Raw genomic sequence first — 12,650 nt, forward strand, 5'->3', positions numbered from 1 at the left:
GGGAGACTGGGTTTACAGCCAGGCTCAGTTCTGTGTTAGGCCTTGTGCAAATGAAACTAAACATGAAGTCTGTTTTCTTGAGCAATTCAAATTCATGTTGCTGAGATTTTGTCTCTTGTTGCTTGTGTGCTGGGTTTCCACCTGTACTGTGGAGGTGGGCACAGGTGTGGGAACTAGTCTGGTGTTTCTCTAGAGATGTCTAGTTCCCCTCTGGAAAGTTGGGGTTTGGTGCTGTTGTAGTGTTTTTAGCTGCCCTTTAAAGCACTGCTGACGGAGCACATGATTCACCTGGGCTGGGGAAGTCTGAGCTCTGAATGCTGGTGTTCCCTGTGCTCCTGGAGTGTAAGCTGAGCTCAAAGTCATGGAACAGATTCAGGTACTGAGGTACAGACTGCTGCTGGTTCTGATTACACAGCTGAATTCCATCGATTGGGAAGGCTGGGGTTTAAAGCGTGGCCTTGTGGTGTGATCTGACAGAGCTCTTGACTTTGGGCAGCATTGGCACCAAGACTAAAGAGTCTTAGCAAAAATGAAAATAATTTATTTTTTAATGTCTACAAAGTGCTTTGTAAAATTGCATGAGGTGAACTTGAACGGAAATTCTGAGACAATGTAAATCAAGCATCTTTCAAAAGAACTGTACAAACCAACCCCCATGATGCTGAGATTACAGCATGAAATGGGGGGGGTGGTTTATATTGAGAGCATGAAGTTTTGTCCCCCTTCCTGCAGTGGTTGTCTCCATCAGGCAGTAGTGACAACAACTCTTGCAGCATGAGCAATTTCTCCTGGATTTGTGGGGGGAAAAGACTTCCTTTGGGCAGTGCTGGCATCAAGACAAAAGTGTCTTAGCAAACATAAAAAAAATTCATTTTTTAAAGTACAAAGTGCTTTGTAAAACTTGAATGGCAATTCTGAGACAATGTAAACCAAAAGTCATTCAACAGAACTGTACAAACCAAGTCCCATGCTGCTGAGATTGCAGTATGAGATGGGGGGTTTTATATTAAGAACACAAAGTTTTGTCCTCCTTGCTGCAGTGGTTGTCTCCATCAGGCAGCAGTGACAATTAAGAACAACTCCTGCAGCATGAACAATTTCTCCTGGATTTGTGGGGGGAAAGGCTCCCCCAGGTTCTTCTGCATTCTGTTGATGAAGTCATTTATCTTCAGCTGAATGTCCAGCTGGCTGATGTCATCACTGTCCTGGAGCCTGGGCTTGGCTTTCTGAGCAATCAGTTTCATCCGGTCACTGACAGAGGTCCGCAGGTGCTCTGCAAGAAAAAATACTGGTGGGGAGAGGCAACATCCAAAGGGCTGCCTGAGCTGCTGGGATGGACCCCAGTGTGCCACAGGCAGTGCTGGAAATGGGTCTGACCCTTTTGTTATCTTTGATGGCTCTGCATAAGGCTTTGGGAAGAAGGAACTGCCCCCTCCTGGAGCTCGTTTGGCATGCAGAGAGCCCAGGGAATGGGGAGGGGGCAAAGCTTGTATAATCCTTGTCTTCTGTGTGAATGGCAAAATAGGAAGCTGCAAAAGAGTCTCCAAAGAGCCCAACAACAGTGACTGTCTAGGACTTCAGGGAGAGTGAGACTTTGCATATATGATGGTGGATTCCTCTGCATTCATTTGTGACAGCCTTAACCCTGGGCTAAAGCTCCTGAAGTTGGAAGAAACTTCTGGCAAAATATGGAGTTTTACAGAATGTTTTGTGACTGTGCCACTGTCCTAGGGTCAGAATTGTTGCTGTTTCCATGGCTGCTGTGGGTGGTGCTCCCTACACAGTTTACAGTGTCCTAGCTTGCCCAAATGAGGGCTTCAGAGATGCTGAGGGATCTAGAGGGAAAGCCACATAAGGAGTGGCTTAGGTCACTTGCTGTGTTCAGCCTCCAGGAGGCCGATCAGACCACACTGGGGTCTACAGCTAACTCAGGAGGGAGGAGCAGCTCCCATCTCTGTAGGACAGTGACAGGACCTGAGGGAATGACTGGACATATGCCAAGGGAGATTTAGGTTGGTTATTAGGAAAAAATCTTCCTCCACAGGGTGGTTGGGCGCTGAACAGGCTCCCTAGGGAATAGTCAGGGCTCCACGGTTGCCAGAGCTCCAGGAGTGTGTGGACAACTATCTCGGGCACAGGGTGGGATTACAGGGTGTCTGCAGGGCCAGGAGTGGAGTTCAATGACTCTTGTGTCTCTCTTCTAATTTGGGATATTCTATGATCCCTCTGCCTTCTGCTTTTCTTCCTAAACTACCCTATTCTTCCACCCGCTGTGCAGCAACTTAGACAACAGTGGGTACAAAACACCCTCCTGTGTACTGTCCAGTGCTGGGAAGTGCTTCCTTCCTTTAGGAAGAAGGCTATTTTGCAGGAGCTAAACTTGGCAAAGCAAGGTGGGTGCTCTGATTAATGCAACGTCACTTCTTTGACTGCTGGGAATAGTTACTATCATGGATGGAGGCACACTGTCTTTCTAAGATTCAGTGGCCATGGGTCCAATAGGAGGAGAGGAGGAAGAGGAATTTGGCTGTTCTACTGCAGCCTCTCGATGAGACTGTTGGGGCCAGAACAAGCACTGCTTACCCAGTTTTACACCATGGTAACTCAGCAGCAGCAAATTCAAGTACTGCAGCATCTCATCCCACTTTTGCCATGTTGCAGTTTCATCCTAGGACAGGAGAGAGTATTTGGTTAGAAGTTTTCTCAGAGGAAAACAAGTCAAAGGAGAGGTTGGACTGAATACCTGGAATTGTGGCAGCATAGAGGAGTGGCTCAGGAAATACAGGACCTTTTCCAGAGACATGGATGATGTTGTGGGCACGTCACAACTATGCTGGAATAACAGCTCTAGAAGTCTGCAGCGCAGGAGCTGGCTCTCCATTGTGTTTAATAAAGCTTCCCTGGAACACAAAAGCAATTTACTTTGGTTGAGACAGCACGGCCTGATCAGAGACAACTGTTCCAGCATGCTTCTGCTACCTAGTGCAGATGTGGGGTGACTGCAGGGGCAACCCAGCCATGCCCTGGCAGGGAGACCACCAGATGTGATGAGACACCTTTGTTATGCAGCTTGGCCATGGACATATTTCCATCTTCAGGTGTGACCTGCAGCAGCTGGAAGTGAATACAGTCTCTAAAGCAAACTGAGCTGCTTCCCTTTACCCTGCCCAGCAGCCTGTGTGGCAGTGGCTCATTCCTGCTGACTTGCAGGGAGCCCAGCCAAGCAAAGGTGATGTGGGGTCAGGAGTAGACAGTCTGTATCTGTCCTGGGCAAAGTGACAGCTTGGTTAGAGTTAGTTTGGCTTGGTTTATACCTGGTGTGTACACAGAGTTCTGCTGAAAGGGTGTGAAGGGCTGCTTGCTGGGCATTATAATATGGGTTTGAAATGCTTGGGAACTTAGTGGTCTCTTCATGCCCTTGTGCTTTGGCTTCACATTTGCATTTCTTAAAGAAGCAAACAAAGGATGTCAAGGCAAAGCTGTAGGAACTGGATTACATTTCTGACTACCTGGTTGCCCGTGGGAATCAGTGATGTCTTTGCCAGTGCTTGGCTATGCTGCACAGTACTGCTTTTTCAGACTCTCTTTACAGTTTTAAGGTCACAACTTTTAACAAGGGGGAGAACTGACTGTTATCAGCAACACATCCTCTCCGTGGGAGACACAGCCATGCTCTTGCTGGCTGGCCTTTCTATACCCTGTAGAACTTTATGCATCAGGACTTGGATGTAAATTGGGAGTAAGAACATTGTTCACACAGGCAAATGCTGCCTTGCACATGCTTGTCTCACCTCTGGCTCCTCAGGGGGATATTCAGTATGAACGGGAATATATAATCTGCAATCTTATGGGAGCTGCAGGTGGGAGATTTGTCCACTTCCACTGCCATGGACAACATCCGCTGGAGCAGGAGCATCATCCTGGGTGAGAGGGGACAGTCAGCACAGGGGGACTCTGCCCCTCATCTTGCCAAGCTAGCCTTGGGGTGGTCCCTGCTTCAGCCTCATGCGGTGAGGGGTATGGGAATGCAGTGGGCCAGGTTTGATGTCTCCTGGTGGCTTCTGAATATGATGATTTTGCAAGCAAAGCTCATCCCCAGATTGACCCTCAGGAGGTCTTGGTGGCTCTCCTGACTGTTGGAGCAGCATGGGGCTGCCTGAGCTGTGGGCCACAAGCTCCAGCCTTACACTACATGCAAGAGGACGACACTGAGCCAGTTTCCTACCAGGTGAGAGTCTTTCGCTCACCAAACCTTTAACCCAAAGAACCAGCAAAGCTGGTCACAGGTACAGCCTGGCTTCCCTGAGCTGACAGCGAGAGTGTGTCTGGCTTCTGCCTGATGTTGGGTCCATGATAATGCCAGCAGTGAGTTTGGAATGCTGGGGCTTACTTTTGGGCAAAGAAAGCTGTCTGGGCTGGGTTTGTCTGAGTGCTGGCCAGCTTTGGTGAAGATGAGCTGTGTTCAGCCCTGGCTTCTTGCAGCTGTTCCTGGGGCTGGGAGAACCCATCTCCTGTAATTGCTGCCACCAACCACTCGACGACTTCCCTGGAACAGAAAGAAGAATTTTATTGGGGATGTGCCTCATTTTGCTGTGTTCTGACCTTTATATCCACTTGGAGCTTGAGGAAAGGCCCTGAAAATGAAGAGTATGTTCCACCCACCTGGACAGGTTGGGGAGTAGCTCTGTTGAACAACTCAACAGAGGAGTCCTCTTGATCTGTACACTTGCCTACAGGACTGCCTCCTTCTTAGTCCTGTCCTGAGCAACGCAAATCTGACCTCATCTCTGGGAAAAGCCCATTCTGTTGTAACTGGTGGTTTGCTTTTGTAAATCTTTTCCTGGTCCCTATAGCTGGCCCTATGCTTCCCTTGTCTCCCAAGTCTGCTTCTTGGAAAGTCTGACTGGAGTCTTGACAAGTGTTCCCTAAGCCCCTGCCTCTCAGCTTCTGGTTAAAGAACAAGGAGGATGTGCCCCTTACTTGACATTGTTGAAGCACAAGTCACATGAAAGCATTTTCTTGGCAATTGTCTTCTGCAGCTGGTGTGATTTCAGATTGTGGTGGAAGTCATCCTCCAGGGTCTGTACCACATACTGCAGGAAGAGGAGCCAGCCAGGGGGTTTCTTCTGGGGGCAGATGGAGAGCACATGAGTCTGGTGGGGCCACAGGCTTAGGAACACCAGGGAAGCTGGCTGTCTTGAGAATGTACTGGTGTACATACTGAGGAGTACTTGTAGGAGGAACTGCCTGGCTCAGGCAAGACCCTGAAGGGCATTGCTGGGCATTGCACTACTGCTGTGATCCAGAGAGGGTTTATCTGTGCGTTCTTCAGTGGGACAACCTGCCTAAAACTGTGCAGAGGGTTAAGGGAGCACTGTGGATAAATGTGGGATTCCCAGCTGGCACTCACTGTTGGACTGGCCAGCTCTACAGCAGAGCACAGCCACAGGAAGCACTTAGGAACATTCACCCTCGGGCAGCAATTGCTGGATGATCCCTGCCCCATGTGACACACAAGGTGCCAAGTACCTGGTGCTCCATGATGAATTTCACCCGTGTCCAGTCCCATCCCACCGTGGTGATGTTGGCTGGATGGAGCCTGCAAGAACAGCAGTGTCCATTTGTGTTGAACTGCCTGACCATCTGCTTGGAGGCACAGCAGCCTGTTAGCCCTTTCCCAGCCCATAGCCCTTCCCTAGCCACACCCAGCTCCACTTCCTCAGCTGCCTTCTCTGCCTTCCCCTCTCCATCTTTGTCCTCACCCCTTCTCCCCATAATACATTAATTTTTTGGAAGCACCTGACAGGGGCTATAGTTCATGAAGATGTCCAGGACTCCTAGGCCTGTGACTTCATAAAACATTGTACCTCTCTGTGGGAAGCCCAAAGGAACTGAGGGAGCTGCTCCAGCCACTGCTGGTACTGCTGTAGCCCAGGGAAGGCACTTCTACCATGTCACAGCAGTGAAGAATGAGACAGACCTGTGCTTCAGGGCAAGGCAAACACATTCTTCTATCCCCAAGGGCTCCCTGGTGTCACAAGGTGTCCCTGACCCACCCTCAGAGAGCCTAGGGTGTGCCTGTGTTGGCAGGAGGATTATCCTGGGTTATAGGAAATCACTCCCTGTTCTGTGGGTGAGCACCACAGAGAATAATAACCTTATGCTGGGCAGACCCCTGAGAACACCTAGCCAGCCCCAGGGGGACACAAGGGGAACACATACATTTGGATCTTCATCAGCAGTGTGTAGATGTCATTCAGGATCTCCCCTTCGTGGGTGTCCAACAGCATCTGTTTGATCAGATGGCAGATGATTTCTCTGGGGGGACAGTGCTGGCAGGAGACAAACTCATTCAGGAAAAATAAAGTGTCCTCCAGGCTGTTCTCCTCCATGGTGATGTGCACCATGCTCAACTTCCTGCTGGGGATCAGCCCAGGTTTCTGCTGTGAAAAAGGCAAGACAATGGGTGAAAGCTCCCTGCACACAGAGGAACCCAGCCGTGATGTGGGGCTCACTGTGAAGGGAACTGCACTAACCAGAGCCCCTGACTGCCTGGTAAAGGAGAACAGGGGCTGCCCTTGCTCCATCCTCTACCACAGGAGCTGCTCCAAACCCTGTTTACCTTCTGTGTTTCCCTGTTGGGTGCTGTGCCTTGGAGGAAGAGGTGCTGGACTCCACTCCTGCTGAAATTGTGCAGTTTGTCCAGCAAGGCCTTGCTGCCAGCATCAGTACTGGCTGGGGTAGCTTGCTGGATTGGTTGGTGTGGTGGGAAGTCACTTGCTGTTGGCAAAGACCTTTGGGCCTCTCCTGGTGTTACAGGAACGGTTGGGGCAGGGCTCAGCCTTGGGGGGAGGCTCCTTTCCTGGCAGGGCTGGGGAGGATCTTCCTCTGGCCCATCAGCTCTCAAGCTGCTGTTGCTGTCCAGGCTGGGGGGAGATGGGGACGGGCAATCTGAGTCTGACTGTGAGTCCGAGTTGCTGGAAAAGGTGGTGGTAGTGCTGTAATCCTGCTCTGAGCCCCAGCTGCGGCACCTAGAGACAGGTGAAAGGCAGCTGCAGTACCCCATGGTTTCTGCTGTAACCATGCTGGAACTGAGCTTCACAGAAGTGCTGTGCAATGCTGGTGCAGCGCTCAACTCTGGCACTGCCTGCATTTCTTTTTCTGCAGTGGTGCAGAGTTGGGGATGGGACGTGTGTGCTGCTGGGGCAGCGTTTCTGGAGTTCTGAGCACCATCAAGGGTGGAGTGGAGAAGGCTGCACATGTCCTCAGTCAGGTCGATGATGGCGAGGCTGCTCGACGGCGTCGCCTCTGTGTTTGCATCCTCACAGGTCAGGTCAATGATCTCCTGTGGGGACAGAGCAGCAGCGTCAATGTCCTGTCCTGCCAGGAGCCTCTGCTATGGTGGCACTGTAGTCCCAGAGAGAAAAGAGCACCAGCCTAGAAAAACAGGGGCAAAGACCCTTCTGCCTGTCCAAGGGGGCCTGTGGCCCTGAGCTCTGGGCTCAGCCTCCCCTGGCAGCACAGCTGAGCCTGAGACCAACCCAGGCTCTTCTTCCCCACTCCCTTCAGGGCTCATGTCCTTGTGCCTTGACTCAGAGCAGACCTAGCTGCCTGCTCAGCTCCTTCCCACGACAGGGAAATGCCAGTCCTAATGCCATGTCCAGGGAGGGCAATGGAAGCACAAGGAGCTCTCCTGTACCCAGGCAGGAACAGCATGCAATCCAAACCCTGCCACCTTTTCTGTGGCACATTCCCTGCTCTGGAGAACAGGTGTGGCAAGAAACAAAGCTGCCTTTACATCTGTGGCACCAGTCAGAGCTACAGCAGCCCTGAGACTTTGGGGATTCCCATCCAGGCCTCGCTGGGCGATGCATGGTCCAAGGGACAGCAGGAACAGGCAAAGGGAGGCAGCTGTGCCTGCACCAGCAACAGGCCACACACTGCACTTCCCAAACTTTTGGCAGGCCCAGGAGGAGTCAGAGCCTGTCTGCTCTTGGGGGAAAAAAATCCCCCTCAGCACCTCAAAGCAGGAACACGTTTAGCAGAGAATTCAAATCCACTTCCCTCCCCCCCGACTTAAACCTGCTGCCTTCCCCAAGGAGAGGGCAAAGCCCAGCGGGCTCCGGCACGCAAGAGGAGCTGTGGGAGAGGGAGGTGCAGGGCTCCAGCCGGCTCAGGACCCGGGACAGCGGTGCGGGGCTAGGGACCGGCCGTTTTCCCGTCCGAGCCCGAGCCTCGTGCCCGGAACCGCCGCCGCACGACCCCACCGGCCCCGCACCCGGCAGAGGAACGGCATGGGGGACAGCGGCGGCAACCGCCCCACCGCGTCCCGCGGCCGGACCCCGCCGGGGGCTGAGCCCTGCAGGCCTGCATCCTTCTCGGGGTGCAGCGAGAGCACCGCGGCACCGAATGGCAGGCACCGGGCCCTTGGGGAGCGCGCTTGTGCAGCGGGGCTCTGCTGACAGCAGCTGCCCGCGGGGACCCGAGCCCGGCCAGGAAAGAGGGTGGGAGGTCCTGAGGACGCGGCGGGGACGGGACGGGACCGGGACCTCTCGCCCACCCCTCCGCTGCCCCGAGGCTGCTGCCCCGCGCGCCTCCGCCCCCGCCCGCCGCGGCGGCGCCGCCATCTTGCGCGGAACAGCGGCGCCGGTGCCGGCGGGAGGCACGGACTCACCGCGGCGGCGGGCAGCGAGGGGCGGCAGCGGCAGGGCTGAAGCGGCGGCGAGCGGGCCCCCTCCGAGTCCGAATCGCTGAGGAGGACCACATTGTTCTCCATCCCGGCGGCGGGCGGCGGCTCCGCTCTGCCGGCGGGGCCGCGGGAGCGGCGGAAGCGGCGGGAGCGGCGGGAGCGGCGGAAGTGGCGTCAGGCGGGGCGGCGGTGCCGGCGGCGGCGGCCCCGCCATGGCGCTGTCGCCCTACGTGCAGGCCATGCAGGAGCTGTTCCGCGCCAACACGCGGAGCCGCGAGTTCCCGGCGCACGGCGCCAAGGTGCACTCGGTGGCCTGGAGCTGCTGCGGCCGCCGCCTCGCCTCCGGCTCCTTCGACAAGACCGCCAGCGTCTTCCTGCTGGAGAAGGACCGGCTGGTGAGACCCGCCGGGCGGGGCGGTGCGGATCGGTACCGGGAGCCCCTGGGCACCCCGCGTGCGGCTGCTTGGGCGGGGTCCGGAAGCGGGAGGATGCCCCGGTGGTCGGTACCGGGCCTGGGGGTGGGTACTCGGTGTGCACCGGAGCAGGGGCATCGCCAAGGACAGCGCAGGCCGGGTGTGCGAGCCCGGAACGGAGCCGGTGCCCCGCGGCGTTCTCCGTCCTGCCGGCCGGGGCGCGGCTCCTGGTCTATCCCAGCGCGCTGCATCCCCGCTGGATGCAGGAGTGGGAGCAGAGCCAGGCACACACCCTCGCGTCATCCGCCCTCTCCCGCCAGGTGAAGGAGAACAACTACCGGGGCCACGGGGACAGCGTGGATCAGCTCTGCTGGCACCCCAGCAACCCTGACCTGTTTGTCACAGCGTCAGGGGACAAAACCATCCGCATCTGGGATGTCCGCACCACCAAGTGCATCGCCACTGTCAACACCAAAGGTGAGTCCCTGCCCTCCCGGGGCGCCTTCCCAGCTGGGTCCCGGCAGGATCTCAGCTGTGAGGGACCCGTCTGCAGTGGCACAGAGCTTTGAACCTTTCCTGTAGTTATTTCTGGTTGGGACATCTTTGCTAACTGCTTTATATTTGTGTTACGCTCATCATGTGAGAGCTGATTTACCGTGGGGTCAGGACTGTTAGAACTGCTGAAATATCGTGCTAGCTGTTAAAATGTCCTTTGTACTTGTCTCTGGAACGAGTGGACTGTGAGGCTGGAGACTGGGGAAAAGTATGTTTACAGAGAGTCATGCTGGAAATAAAAAATTGTGTGGATTCAGAAAAACTATTTGAATTCATGTGATGCTTTACCCAAATACCATCTCTGCTCTTGGAAATGTCCAGTTTGAGTTGTTTGGGCTGGGAATGATATCGTAAGGTTGTGTAATAGCAACCTGCCATGTTCTTTTGTATATTCAAAGGTATTTATTTTTGGCCTCTTCTTTTTCTGGATCTCAGAGATTACTGGATTCAGAGGATCATCGGTGTAACCTTGTGTAGTGGTTGCTGTGGTCCCATCTTGGCTGAAATGGGATGTGGCATATCATTTTCAAGTTGTACTTCTCACAAGTTTGGTTTTGCTGGATAGCTGCTGTGCAGGGTTTGTGTGTTACACTGAACAACTGGTAGTCTTTCCCATTTGGGAATGGTTTGGAGTGGTAGTGGGACGTGCTGCCTTTTTGTCCTTTCAGGTGAGAACATCAACATCTGCTGGAGCCCTGATGGACAGACTATTGCTGTGGGGAACAAGGATGATGTGGTCACCTTTATTGATGCCAAGACACATCGCTCCAAAGCTGAGGAACAGTTCAAGTTTGAGGTGAACGAGATTTCCTGGAACAACGATAACAACATGTTCTTCCTCACCAATGGCAATGGCTGCATCAACATCCTCAGGCAGGTGCCCGTGGCTGCTGGTGGACCGGGTGGCTGGGCTGGCTGCAGTCATTTGCAAGTGCCTTTGCTGCTTTTGGGAAACCTGAGCCCCACGTCCCAGCAATCCCCTGCCCTCTGGTGGGAATGAGCTTGCCTGGAGCTGAGGTTGCCACAGCTGTGGGCTAGGCTCAGCTCCCTGAAATGGTCCCTGAGGCTTTGCCTCATTCACTGGACACTCAGTGTCTCCTGCCTCGGCAGGGTTTGCTTCCAGTCCTGGTGTGCCTCATGCCTGCCCTGCTCTAGGGAATCCCTGTGCTTCTCTCACTGCTCCCTACCCTCTCCCTTCACCTCCACAGCTACCCAGAGCTGAAACCCATCCAGTCCATCAACGCCCATCCTTCCAACTGCATCTGCATCAAGTTCGATCCCATGGGGAAGTACTTTGCCACAGGCAGTGCTGATGCATTGGTCAGCCTCTGGGATGTGGACGAGCTAGTGTGTGTGAGGTGCTTCTCCAGGTAGGTAGAGCTGTCCCAAAATTGATTTCCCCTCTCTCTGGGGACTGTGGTGGCAGTGCCTCACCGTCTGCTCCCCTCGTTTGCTGCAGGCTCGACTGGCCCGTGCGGACGTTGAGCTTTAGCCACGATGGGAAGATGCTGGCCTCAGCATCAGAAGATCACTTCATTGACATTGCCGAGGTGGAGACAGGTAATGGTTTTATTTTGGGGAACTGCAAGGAGGGAATTGGATAGAGAAGTGCTGGTAGAGCTGGAAGGACACAGGAAGAATCCATCTGCTAAGGAAGAGCTTTCCTGTGCAGAGCAGAACGCCATAAGGGGGAGCCTCTGCCTCAGCAATCTGTGGCAGACATGCCTGTCATGTCTGTACCTTGTCACTGGGTGACTGAAAGGCGCTGGAGCAGCGTTTGTGCTGCCTTCCCCTTTGCTGAGGGAAGCAGCAGGTGCTCGGCTCTGGGGAGGTGAGCAGCAGAGGGGGCTGGAGGCTTTCCAGGCTGACGTGGCTCCTTTTCCATGCAGGAGAGAAGCTCTGGGAGGTGCAGTGTGAGTCCCCCACCTTCACAGTGGCCTGGCACCCGAAGAGGCCACTGCTGGCCTTCGCCTGTGATGACAAAGATGGCAAATACGACAGCAGCCGGGAGGCCGGCACTGTCAAACTTTTTGGGCTCCCCAACGACTCCTGATGAAGCTGCTGCACCCAGGGAGGCAACACCTGCCTGCCCTCGAGGATGGGAGCTTAGATAGCATAGGTGGGCAAGGAGCTGGCTCATCTCCTTGCCATCCTGGCAGCACTGTGACCTCGGGTTCAGCTCGGTGTATCCTGTTCTTGGGAGCTTTTATAAACTGGCAGCTGTGTACTGGGGAGAATGAGGGGATTCTGGCAGGGTCCCCTTCTGCCACCTCTTCTCTGGGGTGTGGGGGGCTTGTTCCAAAGTGGCCAAAGAAAATCAGTCACTGAAGGTGGCTGCTGAGGAGCCTCCCATGGGAGGTGTTCTGCTTTGACCAGGCTCCCTAGCAGTGACAAGATATGTGACTGTCCCCTTGTCCCCAAAAGCCTGGTGGCAAGGGCAGCTCTGGGAGCACAACCTGCCTCTTCCCCTCCCAGACATCCCATGTCCCTTCCCTGCGCTGGGGCAATGAGGGTGGGGGGGTTTGAACCTGTAGATGTTTTTAAAAATATTTGTGGTGTCTTTTTCTAATTTTGATAAATCCTCTTCCTTAACGAAGGTGCCTGTGGCTATTTGAAGGGATATCGGGGGGGTGCCTAGCTGCTCTCCCGTGCCCTGCCTCCTTCCCCCGGCCCGGGCAGAGGGGTCTGTCCTGCCGGGGATTGTCCCTCTTGTCGCCGCTCTGTGTCCCCTGTCCTGCGCTGTCACCGCGCCAGGGGGCGCTGCGTCCCCGCGGTGGGGACGCGGCTCGGGACGTGGCTCCACGCCACGGCCACCAGCCCCGGCAGACCCTTCCCTGCCCCGTCCCCGCTGCCCAGGGACGGCTGTGGGGATTCCTCCCTGCCTGCACCGTCGTGCCAGGTCACAGGGCACAGCCTGCCTGCGATGGAGACCTTGCCTGTGAGATCTCTGCCGTCCTCTACCCTCATATTTCCTTCTGACAGAAGCTTTTCTG

The 12,650-nt window shown here is 54.8% G+C and overlaps 2 protein-coding genes across 4 annotated transcripts; one reads left to right on the forward strand and one right to left on the reverse strand.

The window, feature by feature from the left end:
* Positions 1–518: 518 nt before the first annotated feature.
* SIMC1 (SUMO interacting motifs containing 1) lies at positions 519–8,840 on the reverse strand. 3 transcript variants are annotated; one of them, XM_021530711.2, is made up of 10 exons: positions 8,675–8,840; positions 6,623–7,345; positions 6,223–6,440; positions 5,530–5,599; positions 4,981–5,126; positions 4,391–4,546; positions 3,792–3,920; positions 2,744–2,900; positions 2,584–2,668; positions 519–1,273 (listed from the first exon to the last, which is right to left on the reverse strand). In XM_021530711.2, exons 1-10 carry the CDS (start codon positions 8,774–8,776, stop codon positions 1,053–1,055), a joined length of 2,007 nt encoding a protein of 668 aa, XP_021386386.2. In that variant the 5' UTR covers positions 8,777–8,840; the 3' UTR covers positions 519–1,052. The 3 variants fall into 3 exon arrangements, with proteins under 3 accessions (XP_021386386.2, XP_021386385.2, XP_021386387.2); XM_021530710.2 differs by having other exon boundaries at positions 6,223–6,443; XM_021530712.2 differs by lacking the exon at positions 3,792–3,920 and having other exon boundaries at positions 6,223–6,443.
* Positions 8,841–8,888: 48 nt separating this feature from the next.
* Positions 8,889–12,253, forward strand: THOC3 (THO complex subunit 3). The gene is made up of 6 exons (XM_021530713.3): positions 8,889–9,084; positions 9,423–9,579; positions 10,326–10,530; positions 10,866–11,027; positions 11,117–11,217; positions 11,547–12,253. Exons 1-6 carry the CDS (start codon positions 8,902–8,904, stop codon positions 11,708–11,710), a joined length of 972 nt encoding a protein of 323 aa, XP_021386388.1. The 5' UTR covers positions 8,889–8,901; the 3' UTR covers positions 11,711–12,253.
* Positions 12,254–12,650: the final 397 nt, after the last annotated feature.

This window comes from Lonchura striata, chromosome 15 (genome assembly GCF_046129695.1).
Source record: "Lonchura striata isolate bLonStr1 chromosome 15, bLonStr1.mat, whole genome shotgun sequence".
Classification (NCBI taxonomy): domain Eukaryota; kingdom Metazoa; phylum Chordata; class Aves; order Passeriformes; family Estrildidae; genus Lonchura; species Lonchura striata.